This window comes from Oryza glaberrima, chromosome 10 (genome assembly GCF_000147395.1).
Source record: "Oryza glaberrima chromosome 10, OglaRS2, whole genome shotgun sequence".
Lineage (NCBI taxonomy): Eukaryota > Viridiplantae > Streptophyta > Magnoliopsida > Poales > Poaceae > Oryza > Oryza glaberrima.
The window spans coordinates 121,751-137,617 of record NC_068335.1 but is presented as its reverse complement, the minus strand read 5'-3'; the positions used below and the strand labels follow the sequence as shown (position 1 = coordinate 137,617).

General features: G+C 41.3%; 1 protein-coding gene across 6 annotated transcripts; it reads right to left on the bottom strand.

Annotated features, from left to right (window-relative positions):
• Positions 1–1,612: 1,612 nt before the first annotated feature.
• Positions 1,613–5,247, bottom strand: LOC127753237 (uncharacterized). Of its 6 annotated transcripts, XR_008012518.1 has the most exons (5): positions 4,843–5,237; positions 4,394–4,561; positions 4,073–4,317; positions 3,868–3,949; positions 1,657–2,137 (listed from the first exon to the last, which is right to left on the bottom strand). XR_008012518.1 is itself a non-coding variant. In XM_052278713.1 (3 exons), the coding sequence occupies exons 1-3, from the start codon at positions 4,778–4,780 to the stop codon at positions 2,120–2,122; spliced, it is 621 nt and encodes a 206-aa protein (XP_052134673.1). In that variant the 5' UTR covers positions 4,781–5,247; the 3' UTR covers positions 1,613–2,119. The 6 variants fall into 6 exon arrangements, 1 of the variants encoding a protein (XP_052134673.1); XR_008012516.1 differs by having other exon boundaries at positions 1,642–2,137; positions 4,423–5,240; XR_008012519.1 differs by having other exon boundaries at positions 1,643–2,137; positions 4,073–4,339; positions 4,423–5,238.
• Positions 5,248–15,867: the final 10,620 nt, after the last annotated feature.

Below are 15,867 nucleotides of genomic sequence, written 5' to 3'. Positions count from 1 at the left end.
TGGTTCAACAGAGCATATCAATTGATTTTCTCTGAACTGCTCTCTGAAATTTTGTGGTTCAACAGAGCAAAGGTGTTTGAATAAAATAATCTACAACCTATTAACGTGATGATGGTAACGTTTTTTATCAGTGAAGGATTAAAACTCCTTGATTCCCATTTATTTATGCGAAGGAAAAAATGAGCCATTTTTTATCCCAGTTTTGCATCGCGGAGGAAAAAAATCTATTTTTCGAATGTTATTGATCTGAGAATTTATCATTGTTTTAGACGGATCTATTTGGTTTTTACTTAAATACTCACCCTCTAGTTTTAACCCTTCTAGAACTGTGGAATGATTCATTCGGCTCAGTTAAACTAGAAAATCTAGAAAATGAACCTTGCAGCTGAATGATTTATTCCGATCATCTTGACCAAATAGATTTATTTCTGGATTTGGTATTTGCTTTCTCATTCCGCTGAGTTGCACAATGTTCAATTGTAGGCTGGGAGTAAGGCGAGCCCAAGAACATTATAGGCCGGATTTAATTTTTGCTTTCTCATTTTCAGGTATAGCAGAGTACATTATGCTCATGTGAATACAACCAAGTACATTTTCAGATCCGGTTGCTAGCTAGTGCCATGGAGGAGCAGCAACGGCCACCTCCATGACGCGACTCCGTCAATGTCCAGCCAGCGCCAGCCATCTCCGCCACCAACCACCGGCCGGTGTCTAGATCTATGTTATATTATCATGGAGTAAAATGTTTACTCACACCATATGATTGTTTCATGCCGTGTAGGCTTATTGTAAAAAAGTTACTATTCTCATATTTCTCATTGTATTCATATCGTGTAGGTTTATTGTAAAACATTTACCATGTGCTAATAAGTGTCCGTGAAAAATACTTGAGTCTATTTAACTATATTTAACTAGATAGTAAAATTATTACTCAACAATAACGAATTAATCTAACATTATGTTCACGAGTAATTGATTTACTTAGTGAGGCTCTAGTGTGAACAAAAACCAATAACTTATTGATAAAAACAATATTGGGCGCGGACGTAATCTCCTAGTAATTCTTTTACTTATGGTTCCACGTTAGAAGAAAAACAACAGAAATCAAGTGGGTGTGGGGGAGTGTTAGTAACTCGTTTACTCATAAGTTGATAGGCTCTTTTATTACTATAAGTAATTTACTTACTAAAAGATGGTCGCAAAAAAAAAAGAACGTGGCAACAAAAAGGTGTGGGTGTGGGGTGGTTGGGGGTGGGGGAGGAGAGAAAGGTGGTTTTTCTGGGTGGGAGTGGGGGTGGGGTGGGGTGGAGTGGGGAGTGGGTAGGGGGTAGGGGGCATGTGAGGGGAGCATTTTAGTTATTACACACCCTGGGTGCGGTTTAGGGTAGGGCAGCGCTAAACCGCACCCAGGGTGCATAATAACTAAAACACTCCCCTCACAACCTACCCCCCACCCCACCTCACCCCTACCCAGAAAACCACCTTTCTCTCTCCTCCCCCACCCCCAACCACCCCACACCCACACCTTTCTGTTGCCACGTCCTTTCTTTTTTTTCATAACTCCCGTCTACGAGTAAATGAGTTATTAACACTCCCGCACACCCAATTGATTCCTGTTGTTTTCCTTCCAACGTGGAACCATAAGTAAAATAATTACTAGCAGATTACGTTCACGCCCAATATTCTTTTCGTAAATAAGTTATTGGTTTTTATTCACACTGGAGCCTCTGTCAGTAACTCAATTACTCGCAAACATATTGTTAGATTAGTTCGTTATTGTTGAGTAACGATTATACTATATAGTTAAATAAACCCAAGTATTGTTCACGGACACTTATTAGCACATGGTAAATGTTTTTGCTATGAGAAATATGAGAATAGTAACTTTTTTACAATAAGCCTACACGGGATGAATACAATCATATGGTGTGAGTAAACATTTTACTCCGTGACAACATAACGTAGATCTAGAGACCGGCCGGTGGTTGGTAGCAGAAATGGCTGGCGCTGGCTGGACATTGACAGTGGCGCGTCTTGGAGGTGGCCGCCGCCGCTCCTCCATGGCACTGGTCAGCAACCAAATTTGAGAATGTACTCGGCTGTATTCCCATGAGCATGCTCATGTACTCTGCTGTACCTGAAAATGAGAAAGCAAAAATTAAATCCGGACTACAATGTTCTTGGGCTCGCCTTACACCCAGCATACATTGTGCAACTCAGCGGAATGAGAAAGCAAATACTAAATCTAGAAATAAATCTATTTGGTCAAGATGATCAGAATAAATCATTCAGCTGCAAGGTTCATTTTCTAGATTTTCTAGTTCAACTGAGCCGAATGAATCATTCAGCTGCACTATATTACAGATGGGCAGATGGCACAGTTCTAGAAGGGTTAAAACTAGAGGGTGATCATTTAAGCAAAAACAAATAGATCCGTCTAAAAAATATAAACTCTCAGATCATGAATCATGATACATCTGTAAATAACATGTTAAAATAGATTTTTTTTTCCTCCGTGATGCAAAACTGGGGTAAAAAAATGGCTCATTTTTTCCTTCGCATTGCTAAAATGGGAATCAAGGAGTTTTAATCCTTCACTGATAAAAAAAGTTACCATCATCACATTAATACGTTGTAGATTATTTTATTCAAACACCTATGCGCTCTGTTGAACCACAAAATTTCAGAGGGCAGTTCAGAGAAAATCAATTGATATGCTCTGTTGAACCACAAAATTTCAGAGAACTGCTACCGAATCGAGCTTCTAGAGTTTTCATTTATCAAAAATATCAGAGAACCTGATGATGATGCTATTGGCAGTTTTCTAAATATGGCACACAAATATATCACTGAACAAATGAAATTCAGATGGGAGCACTTTTTCTGAATATATTGCACAAACAATTCATGACTGAACAAATGAAACAAAAAAAAGGCATAACGTTCATTTCACCTAAATTTTCCTAACATGTACATTCCAAGAAACATTCACTTGTTTAAATCTGATATCAGTGAACCTGTTCACTTATAAAATCATTTCAAGAGATTTTTCTAAAATGAGCATCAGACAAGATCTAGCTTGTATGCTTGAATAGATTCTTCTAGCTTTCAGGAACAACAGAGAGAAATTATTAGGTTTTTTTTTCATCAGCAAGCAGTCCAATTAAGATGATATCAGGTTTCAAAGCATAACAAAATAGTACAATGGCAGGTTCAATTGCTGGAATCATATGCATAAATGCCATAATTGTGACTTATTTAAATTCAGATGTAAGACTCAACTAAACACCTATTTTGAAAAGTAGACAGCTTTATTAGTTAATCAAAGCACTGACTGGCTAGCCATGTCCAGAACACAAAAACGAGAAATCGTAAATGCTTGTCTGAAATTTGTTTCATCTGTAGAATTTAGTAGGCAACAAAAAAAAATCAGACAACAGGACACATGACACATGAATGTATAATGTACTTCTATATGGTTGCTAACCAACACATGGATTAATCCAAGACAACAAAAAAATGTACTGCAAAAAAATAAGAATGCAGTTGACTGAAACATGTAGAATTGGTAATTGGGATGCTTCAGGCTATGGATGATGTGCTTCCTGGTCTCGTTCTAGTCCTAGCTGAAATTCAGATGGGAGCAGGAAAAGGGTGCTAATTAATTCATCAGAAAAACGACACACCAGCAACAGGCCTGCTCACGACTGATTCACGGTTTCGTCAGCTACAAAAACAGAAAAGCATGAAAAAGGAAAGAAAAAACTAGCTGAGAAAGAGGAGCAGATCGGCATGGCAAAGCATGATTAGCAAATTAATTTGGCGATGGAAGCATGATTACGTATAGCAAATTAATTAGTTCACCACCTTGCATGATTAGCAAGAACTCCTTCGATGCCTTAGCCGCATCCCCTGCTCTGGGGCATCAAGAGATAGATGTCTCGGTGTTCTGCACATGATTTTCAAGTTTCAACCAACGCACATCCAACAAGGCAAAGCAACCAAAATCCACAGCCACTAGAGTCAAACAACAGCAATGTGCACTACAACCAGAACCAGGGTGTGCACATACCTGGGGAATGTATTGGTGCTGCTTCACCAGCTTGGCTTGGATGGAAGCCGCATCAACACATAGCTCCTTGAGGATGCTGCTCTCGGGCTTTGGCAGCTTGTTGCAGAGCGAGAGAATCCCGGTGAGGTTGTTGAGGATCTTCTCGGCCAGCAGCTTCCGGTACCAAGCCTTGGTGGGGGATGTTGTCGTGTTCTTTGTCGGCTCCATCAACAGGTAGCGCGCCATGTCCATGTCCGTCGCCCGACCTGTCCAGAATAAACCTCACACCTTACGCAAAACAAAACCTGCACAGTCATTTCGTCGAACATCTTGTGTGCGTACCTTGGCAACATATAGAACAGAGAACTCACGTAGCACTTGGCTGACGGGTTGCAGGACCAATGGGTCACCGTGCTCGGCGACGGCATGTACAGTCTGGATCGGGCCTCCTAGAGTGGAGGTCGTTGTGCCGCGTACGACTGCTCTTCTCTGGTGGGATCGAGTGCGAGCCTGCATCCATGGGTCAGAAGTATCAAGCGGATAGCACAAATAAACAGGGTCGTACAAAGAAGAAAAACTCGATCCAAAACAAGATCCTGAATAAACAGGGTCGAAAGAAACTAGCGCGCGTGGCCGAGTGCGTCGAGGACAGCGTCCTATGCATCGGCGGGACCGGAGATGAGGAGACGGAAAGGTGGTGGAGGCGCGCGGCATGTAGGAGCGAGGCATCCCTGATGCCGCCACCAGCGCCGCCGAGACGCCACCACCGCGAACGTCCCATGTGGTCCTACCTGCTGGGGAATGGGGGCGGTGGAGTACTGGCGCCGATGTGGACGGGGAGGGTCATCTCGGCGGCGTCGAAGTCAGCTCTACCTCAAACCCCCGCCGCTGGATCTACGCGGAGGACGACCGCCGTCGCCGGATCCGGGCGAGGGACAGCCCCGCCGAGCCTGTCGCCCGCCGTTGGCGCAGGCCATCGCCATCGCTCGCTGCTGGCGCAGGCCGTCGCCGTCGCCCGCCGCCGGAGGAAGCTGGAGGGACCCCGCCGCCTGCCGCCCGGCACACCGAGGAGGCCCAAGCCGGCGACCGCCCGCCGCCGAGCTGCAATCGTCACTCAACCGCCTGCCGCACCCTAAGTGGAGGGTAGGGTGTGAGGGGGAGCGTTTTAGGTACTACGCACCCTAAGTGCGGTATAGTATGTCTATATGTGTGTGTATATATACACACACGTATGTATGTATGTATGTATATATGTATGTATGTATCTATGCATGTATGTATGTATGTTTAGGGACGCACTAAAACGCACATGGGTACGTTATGACTAAAATGTTCCCATCACATACACCCCCTCCCCCTCCCTACACCCCCCTCACCACCCCCCCCCAACACCCCCACAAGCGGTTTTCCACCTCCTCTCGCACCTTTTCTTTTCTTTCCCGCACCACAAGCGGTTTTCCATCCTCTCCCGCACCTATTTTTCAATTTGTCCCAACAACCACCCGCACCTTTTCTTGCATATATATTATTTATTTCAGTAATTAAATTACTCACAGTTAATATCTTTCTATTAGTAAATGAATTACAAACAAATATGTTGATCTTTATATTGTCATCCCGCACCTTTTTTTCTGTCCATCCTAACTGCTACCACACAATTCTCTTGCACACATAGTCCTCTTTCCGTAAATTAATTACTATCCACACCAATACTACTCCCTCAGTAAATTACTCATAGTTATTGTCCTTCCCTTAATAAATAAATTACTTTTACTTCTCTTAGTAAATAAAAGAATCCTTCTAGCGATGCTTCTCTTAATAAATTAATTACTCTTTCCATCATCGTCTTTCAAAATAAATTACTCCAGGGAGTAAAAGAATAACTAACATACTGTTCCAACCACATAATTTAATAAATCTTACCAAGCCGGCAAATTTTTGAACAAATTTCGGTATTACATCAACACCAGCGTCGGTGCCATTACACATGGGAGACAATACCCATTTATCTTGATGTATGAAAAAAAAAAGAAAAATGCAGCCGATGACAACATCCCCATTCAGCAAACTGCACCAGCACGCTATCCATCTTGTTGTAAACCTGTAGGTCAGCAAATGTAGAATCAGCTCATGAAGTGCGACGGCGGGATGCAGATTGCCAATATCCAATGGGCAGTCTGGCCCAGCAGCAGGGTGTTAACAAGCAGCATCGACTCTGCAATCAGCTATGGTTAACCTTTGTGAGGAATACAATCAAACACCTTTCAAAACAGCAACATCAGAATGAGAAGCATCATTAATGAGGTAAGAAAATGAAGAACTGCCATGGTTTCCAAGTATGACATCCAGAAGATATATCTATGTATGAAACCAAAAACTTTGTACATAGGGCACACTCCCGCACTGCGGTATCTAGAAGACATCGGCCTTTATCTTCATGTAGAGAATAATCACCGGCTTGGCATTCTAATACCTACGCAGGCAGCACCGCAAACAAGACAATCATGCATTGCCCAAAGGATTTTTGTTGCAATAGTAGGCTTCACTTGCAAACCGAGAGAACAAAATGACATTCATAGTCTGAATAACATTTCTGTGAACGAAGATTCACCATCCATCTTTTAGCCGTTCAGAGTAGTATTCTTAAACAATTCATTTCTGCGTACATTCTTCTAAACCAAAAAATTTCAGATAACTGTGTTTAGCCTATGAACTAAGTGATGTGCTGACCTATGAAATTTGAGAAGCTAATAAGATATCAACCAAATAATTTCAGAAACTACTAGCATATCACCTAGAACATTCAGAAACTAAACTAGCATATCAGCTAGAAAATTTCAGAAACTACTGGCATAGCAATTAAATGTTGTCAGAAGACTAATAAACCGAGAGCCTCAAAAGGCAAATACTAATGGATAATATTGGAAACTACTGGCATGTTTATCTACTTCATCAAATAGTAAGAAACAATCCATTGGACTGATCATAGATGTGCACACGCGTGTTAAATTAAGGGCCAAGGTTCTAATTGACACATTATCAGTTTGATAGGATAAATCCAGAGCAAGTGTGCAAAGTGTGCAACATGAAACGATTACGGCATCCATGTCAAATGAATTAGTCAGGCACAGCAAAGAAATATTACAAAGAACTGCTACCGAAATAATCAATATCCTGGCTAGTATTTGGCCGGTGAAAATCTTGCCTAGTACTCCTGTAATCAGATTCATACCTCACTAACGTGTTTCAATCTTAGAATAGTTTTTTCAATCTTCCACCTAATGAAAGAAAAGTTTCTTGGAAAAGGAAAAAAAAAGTTCCGTATACTGAAAATCTTCCACCTAATATCTTCCACTGCAAAAGATAAGAGATAATTTGAAAGAGAAGCATTACAGGGGAATAAACCAATTTTGATCTGAAAATCATGTTATTTCTGGTTGTCCGGAGGACCCAGCACACAGCAGCAAGCAAAGCAACATAAACTCTAGCTCTAATAGTTTTGTTATGATCAATGAGTCTGAAAAAGTCATCAAAATTCTTTGGGGAAACTCCCCAATCTAAAACATTTCTGCAAATACACCAAACTAAAGAGGCCATAGGACAGCAAAACAGAATATGGCTTGTAGATTCAATCTCATTACAAAGTTGACATCTATCAGAGCCCTCCCAACCTTTTATTTTGAGTTGTTCGGTCGATTGTATCCTATCTCTCAGAGCCAACCAAATGAAATGCTTAATTTTCAAGGGATAGGGATATTTCCAGACCAAATTCATTCTCTTATCTATTGATTCCCTAAAGGAAACAACTCTGTAAAGTGACTTCGTAGTATATTCTTTTGCTGGCACTCAGACTCCAAAGCAATGTATCAGGATTAGTATTCAGGGTTAGATTTTCAATAATATCTCTAATTTCTCTCCATTGTTCCAGTTCAGACAAGCCAAAAGATCTCCTGAGGGTTAGTTCACCCACACCTCTTTGTTTCAGCTCACCCAGAATTATGTCTTGCTGATTGCAAATCTCAAACAGTTCTAAGATAATCTTCAGGGGACAAGTTCCAAGCCATATATCATGCCAAAACCAGATACGCGAACCCTCTCCAACCTGCCACGCCGAGCCAAAATTCTTCCATTTTCTAGCATTTAAGACCACCCCTCTCCAGAACTGAGAGCTGCCCTCAGTCCCACATTGAAAGACACCTCCATTTTGCAGGTATTTCTTCCTCTCTCCATGAGAACCATCTCCAGCCTGCCACTCTTATCAGCAGATTCTATTTTAATTATCGACTTAGCCAGCAAAGCAGTGCTCAGAGTTCTTGTTTCAGCAAGGCCAATGCCCCCAAATTCTTTCTAAAACACATGTAACCTCCCCAGAGAACTCAACAAAACTAACTTTGTCCTTATCCCTAAGAAAAATAGGCCAGCAAGTCCTGCTGATTTCAGACCCATAAGCCTATGTAATGTGATGTACAAAATAATTGCCAAATCCATTGCCAACAGAATTAAAGATAAGCTTCCTGATCTCATTTGCAACTCTCAACATGCTTTCATCCCTGGTAGAAGAATTGCCAATAATATCATCATTGCTTAAGAAATTGTTCACTCCTTTGGTCTCAGATCTTTCAAAAAAAGGGTTCATGATATGAAGGAATAGAAGATAGGCAGGCATTGATATGCACTGCTCTACCAGCATGAGAAATAGTACACCCATTCCAAGTGCTTAGTCTTTTTTCCATTTTTTGAGCCAGGAAAGACAACTCTTGTTTCAAGATCTTATCAGGACTGATGGGGAGTCCCAAATACTTCATAGGAAAGTGTCCAATAGGGCAATTCAACGTTTTGGCAACTCTTTCTGTTTATTCTAACCCCAAACCCACTAAAACACCTCACTCTTGTGATAATTGATTTCCATCCCAGCCATCTCTTCAAAAGCAGTAAAGCAAGAATTTAGTTGTCCTAATTTGGGAGGAGTCATAAGGAATAAAGATGACGGTGTCATCAGCATATTGAAGGTGAGTTATTCCTCCAGCGAAAATATCAGGAACCAGACCAGTCAACAAACCATTTTTCTTAGCAGAATAAAAAATAGCAGCCAAAACATCACTCACTAAGTTAAACAACAAGGGAGAGAGGGGGTCACCCTGCCTAAGGCCTCTATAGGTCTTGAAAAACTCACTTCTCTCTCCATTGGTATTGACACAAATCCTACCTCCTATATCACAAGCCTTGATCCAATCTATCCAAATCTCAGGGAATTTTTTCTTTTGAAGAACCTCAAACAAAAAGCTCCAACTAACTCTATCATAGGCCTTCTCGAAGTCTATCTTCATGATGATCCCTTTTTGTTTCTTAATTTTTAACTCATGGAGCACCTCATGGAGAATAACACAGCCTTCCAGGATAAATCTCCCTAGGATAAAAGCAGTCTGGGTGGGGGAGATGATTGTATGAATCACCTCAGTTAGCCTATTGGCTACCACTTTGCTCAGAAATTTCAAACAATCATTCAAAACACATATAGGTCTAAATTGTTTTAGAGATAATCCAAGAAATGCCATTGACAAGCGTTCAAATCCTAGAAATGCCATCAACAAGTGTGAGTTCCAAGAAATGCCATCGTACAAACGACTTTGTCCCAAAAATGCCATCGCCGTTAGGGTTCCGTCCATTTTGCGCCGTTAAGTTCTATAGGATGAACAGTATATTTAACGGCGCAAAATGGACGGAACCCTAACGGCGATGGCATTTTTGGGACAAAGTCGTTTGTACGATGGCATTTCTTGGAACTCACACTTGTTGATGGCATTTCTAGGACTTGGACGCTTGTCAATGACATTTCTTAGATTATCTCGTTGTTTTATGTTGGTGGGATCACAGCTCTTGGGGATCAGTGAGATGACTCCATAGTTCAATCTCTTCAAGTCTAGGTCTCCATTGTGTAGCATTAACAGCATCTCAAATAGATCATTTCTAATCTCAGGCCAAAAAACTCTATAAAAATGAACATTGAGTCCATCTAGGCCTGGGGCAGTGTTAAGTTTAGCTTCTTTCAGAACTTTATCCAACTCATCAATCTTGAAAGGTCTAATAAACTGACTTTTTTGTGTTTCATGCAACCTAAGTTCCTCTTGCCAAACCATCTGAGATAGGTGTACTGTGGACAGTTCCTCAGCTCTTAAAAGAGATTTCCAATATTCCAAGATGTGATATGTCAATTCTTCCTTTGTGTTCAGCACCCTACCATCTTCTTCAAGCGATGTAATAGTACATTTCCTTTTCCTCCCATTAGCCATTCTATGAAAAAACTCTGTATTTCTATCCCCATACAACAGCTCTTGGACCCCACATCTCTTATGCTAGAAAAGTTCTTCCATCTCATACAAGTGTTCCAGATCTTCCTCCAATTCATACCTCTTATTCCATTCTTCCATTGACAGCTCTCTCTCATCAGCTTGGGTATCTAAGTTTTTGAGCAGGGATTGTAAATCATTTTTCAATAAAGAACTTTCTGTTAAGATTCATGCCCCAACCTCTTAGGAACTTTTTGAACTCTGTTTGTTTCTTGTTCCAGTATGTCATGATGTAACTTCCATATCTAGGTATCATCTTCTGAATCACCAAATCCTTAAACCCTTCTTTGGTCAACCAAGCTGATTCGAATCTAAAATAGCTTGGCTTTCTTTCCACGTTCTCTCTAGTATCTAAAATAAGGGGAGTATGATCTGAACCAACTTGAAGAAGAAAGGAAAGAATAGAATTTGGATACTTAGCTTCCCAATCAGCACTAACTACAACTCTATCGAAGACTTCTTGAGTCGGGGGGTCTTGTTTGTTAGTCCAAGTAAACGTAGGACCACATCTATGTAAGTCACTTAAGTCAAAATTGGAAATAAAATTGTTGAACAGCTCCATAGATCTAGTATTCAAATTACTATTTGACTTCTCACTAGCAAATCTATACATGTTGAAATCACCTCCAATGACAAAAGGAATATGTTTATTAAGAATGTGCCAACTCAAATACTCCCTCCGTTTCACAATGTAAGTCATTCTAGCATTTCACACATTCATGTTGATGTTAATGAATCTAGACATATATACCTATCTAGATTTATTAATATCAATATGAATATGGAAAATGCTAAAATGACTTACATTGTGAAATGGAGGAAGTATTATAAAAGCAGGCTTTAAAGAATCATTGGACCATAAACTACCATCACCTCCCAAGTAAAATTATCCCTTTTATTCTTAATAACACAACTCAAGAAATAAGCACCCACATGATGTTCCAACACATCTACCTCAGTGTTTGTTAGGAAACGATAGGCGAACAAACGATAAAGAACAATAAATCAATCACAAAAGACACGAGATTTAACGTGGAAAACCCTCCCAAAATAGGAGAGAAAAAACCACGGGCGCCAGCCAGCAAAATATCTTCACTATATCTGAGGTGAGGTTACATCACCGCACGGCGGCTTACAAGAGGTATATATATAGTGGAACCCTAAAAGGGATGATGATCCGTACCGCGGGGGCTCCGCCCCCGCACCCCCCGGGCGTCCCCAGGCGCACAGCCCAATGGGCCAGCTTCAGCCTTCGCTCCGCTACGGCAGAAGCTGGCCTTTATTAAGTACAAATGAATTTGGATCACAACTCAACAAACTCCACCTTGAGACAAATTCCTTCTTGTAACATGAATCAATCCTTCACCCTGAACACAACAAAGACAAAAACTACTTTCAGCGCCAAATAGCCTCTCGGGCTAAACCACTATACCAACTAAGCTTGAGCAAAGCTCAACCTTAGCAACAGGAACAGGCTTTGTCATCATATCAGCAGGATTATCATGAGTACTTATCTTGCATACCTTTAGCTTACCTTGCGCGACTACATCACGAACATAATGGTACTTGATATCAATGTGCTTTGTCCTCTCATGAAACATCTGATCTTTGGTGAGGCATATAGCACTTTGACTGTCACAAAACAAGTTAATGCAAGAATCAACTCCACAAAGCTCAGCAAACAATCCTTTCAGCCAAACTGATTCTTTACATGCTTCAGCAATAGCCATGTATTCTGCTTCAGTGGTAGACTGGGCAACAACAGGCTGCAACGTTGCCTTCCAACTCACAGCACAACTATCAATGGTAAACACATATCCTGTGAGTGACCTTCTCTTATCCAAATCTGCAGCAAAATCAGAATCCACATATCCAACAAGCCCCTTATCAGTCCTGCCAAACTTCAAGCAAGCATCAGCTGTGCCTTTGAGGTACCTGAAAATCCACTGAACAGCTTTCCAGTGTTCTTTACCAGGATTAGCCATGTATCTACTAACCAAACTCATAGCATGAGATAAATCTGGCCGGGAGCAAACCATGGCATACATCAAAGAACCAACAGCACTAGAATATGGAACTCTAGACATGTATTCTACATCCTCATCAGTACTAGCACATTGTAAAGCTGATAATTTAAAATGAGGTGCAATAGGAGTGCTAACAGGCTTTGCATCATGCATGTTAAAACGCTGAAGAACCTTCTTAATGTAGCTTTGCTGACTAAGAAATAACAAACCAGAATTTCTGTCTCTAGTGATTTCCATACCTAGAATTTTCTTAGCAGCACCAAGATCCTTCATATCAAACTCACTACTCAACTGTTTCTTCAATGTAGTGATTTGTTCCTTGCTCTTGGCAGCAATCAGCATATCATCAACATATAACAGCAAGTATATATGTGATCCATTAACAAATTTAATATACACACAGCTATCAAATTCAGACCTCTTAAAGCCATGTGACAACATAAATGAATCAAACCTTTTATACCATTGACGAGGAGACTGTTTTAAACCATACAAAGATCTTTTTAACTTGCAAACATAATCCTCCTTACCAGGTACTATGAACCCTTCTGGCTGGTCCATGTATATCTCCTCCTCAAGCTCTCCATGTAAAAATGCTGTCTTCACATCTAACTGCTCAAGCTCAAGATCATGCATAGCAACAATACTGAAGAATGTGCGAATTGAACTATGCTTTACAACTGGAGAGAACACATCATTATAATCAACACCAGCAATTTGACTGAAACCTTTTGCTACTAACCTTGCCTTAAACCTCGGAGGCTCGCTAGGAGATAAACCCTCCTTTCTCTTGAAGATCCATTTACAACGAACAGGCTTCTTCTGTTTTGGCAAGTGCACAAGCTCCCATGTGCCATTCTTCTCAAGAGACTGCATCTCCTCCTGCATAGCTGAGATCCACTTCTCACGGTCTCCAGAAACAACAGCTTCAGTGTATGTGGCTGGCTCAAAAGTATTCTCCACCTGTTCAGCACAACTAAAAGCATAATAAACCATATCACATTCCTCAATAAGACGGACTGGAGCTCCACAACTCCTCTTTGTTCTGCGATGAGCAATAGGTTCATCTTGAGGCTGCAAAACAGGAGGTGAGTGCTGAACAGTATCATTAACATCATTACCAACAATTTCAGTTTCCTGATCATCCACGTGCTCCACCTGCACGCTAACATATTGCTGCTCCTCATCTGAACCACCTGGTATGACATCTGTGGGCAAGCTGTCATTAAACATAACAGATTCATTGAAAACAACACTCCTGCTCATGAAGGTCTTGTTAGTTTCAGGATTCCATAATTTATATCCTTTTACTCCTGAACCATAACCTAGAAATAGACACTTAATAGCTCTAGGCTCTAATTTTCCATTATCAACATGAGCATAAGCAGTGCATCCAAAAACTCTCAACTGTGAATAATCAGCAGGCATACCAGACCATACCTCAATGGGAGTTTTCTTATTAAGTGGGATAGAAGGCGACCTGTTGATCAAGTAGCAGGCGGTGTTAGCAGCCTCTGCCCAAAAACGCTTGTTCATGCGAGCGTTGGACAGCATGCAACGAGCCTTGGAGATGATGGTTCTGTTCATGCGCTCAGCTACACCATTCTGCTGTGGAGTGTACGGGATGGTGTGATGCCTAACGATGCCTTCCTTCCTGCAGTAATCATCAAAAGCATCCGAACAAAATTCACCACCATTGTCAGTGCGAAGTACTTTTACCTCCTTTTCAGTTTGCCTTTCTATCATAACTTTCCACTCCTTAAAAGCAGCAAATGTATCATCTTTATGTTTCAGGAAATAGGGCCACACTTTTCTAGAGTAATCATCAATAATGGTAAGCATATAACGAGCACCACCAAGAGAGGGCTTACGAGAAGGCCCCCACAAATCAGCATGTACATAATCAAGTATACCTTTGGTGCGATGAACTGAGGTATTGAATTTTACCCTCTTGTGCTTACCAAAAACACAGTGCTCACAGAACTTCATGTTACCCTGAGTGCAGCCATCCAGCAGGTTCCTCTTCATCAATTCTGCCATACCAAGTTCACTCATATGTCCAAGACGCATGTGCCACAGGTTAGTCTTACTAGGTTCATCTTTAGTAACAGCAGCAGCGGTAACAGAACCATGTAATGTACTTCCTCTAAGGACATATAAGTTTGCAGAATTCATATCACCAATCATGTAAACAAGAGAACCTTTCGATACCTTTACAACTCCACCTGAACCGGAGTATTTGTATCCCTCTGCATCAAGTGTGCTGAGAGAGATGAGATTTCTCGCCATCCCTGGTATGTGTCTCACATCTTTCAGCGTGCGTGTCATGCCATCATGAGTCTTGATCTGAACGGAGCCAATGCCCACGATCTCACGTGGGTTATCATCTCCCATGCGCACAACATCTCCATTCTGCACAGACTTGTAAGAACTAAACCAATCTCTGTTAATGCAGATATGAAACGAACATGCAGTATCAAGTATCCATTCATCATGACTAGCAACACAACCAGCAAAAACAACAAGACAATCTCCTGAATCAGAGTTTTCAGCACTGGTAACAACAGAGGCCTTACCATCAGATTTCCTTTTCTCCTTATTCTGCAGCTTCCAACATTCTTCAATGAAGTGATTTTTCTTTTTGCAATACTTACAGAACTTTTTACCTCTGGATTTAGAACGGCCTCTACTCTGACTCTTGTCACGATCATTGCTGTCATTGTAGGTTCTCTGCTCAGATCTACCTCTGACCTGCAATGCTTCGCCCTTAGAGGACGACGCATCAGACTGAACCATACCTTTCATCTTCTCCCTATTTTGGAGCGCCTCATAAACTTCCGCTAGGGTTAGTTCATTACGGCTTAAAAGTATGGTGTCACGAAAATTTGCATATGAACTAGGCAGTGAGCATAACAGTAAAAGACCTAAATCTTCATCATCAAACTGTACCTCCATCGACACTAGGTCGGCAACGATCTCCTTGAAGACCGATATGTGGTTCAACACAGAACCACTCTCCTGCAACTTGTGCGAGAACAACTTCATCTTGATATGCATCTTACTGGTTAGATCTTTAGACATGCAGATCAATTCCAGTTTGAGCCAAAGTTCTGCAGCAGTCTTTTCCTGCAACACTTCTTGCAAAATATCATTAGATAGATGAAGTTGGATTAGCGACAGAGCCTTACGATCTTTCCGCTTCTCCTCAGTGGTCCACTCAGTCGTTTTCTTCTTCCCGAAGCTTTCCAGCGCCTCATCAAGATCCGAAGTTTGCGCCAGAACAGCCCGCATCTTGACTTGCCACAGCGAGAATCTCGTCTTGTAGTCTAGCAGCGGTAGATCATACTTCATCGACGCCATCGCGAAACCCTAATCTGGGAACCAGCTCTGATACCACTTGTTAGGAAACGATAGGCGAACAAACGATAAAGAACAATAGATC

Bases quoted from the DNA above. Each gene is read 5' to 3' on its own strand.
- LOC127753237 (XM_052278713.1), bottom strand. From the start codon at position 4,780: ATGCCTCGCTCCTACATGCCGCGCGCCTCCACCACCTTTCCGTCTCCT. The intron at 4,318-4,422 runs GTGAGTTCTCTG...TATTCTGGACAG, and splicing joins ACCCGTCAGCCAAGTGCTAC to GTCGGGCGACGGACATGGAC.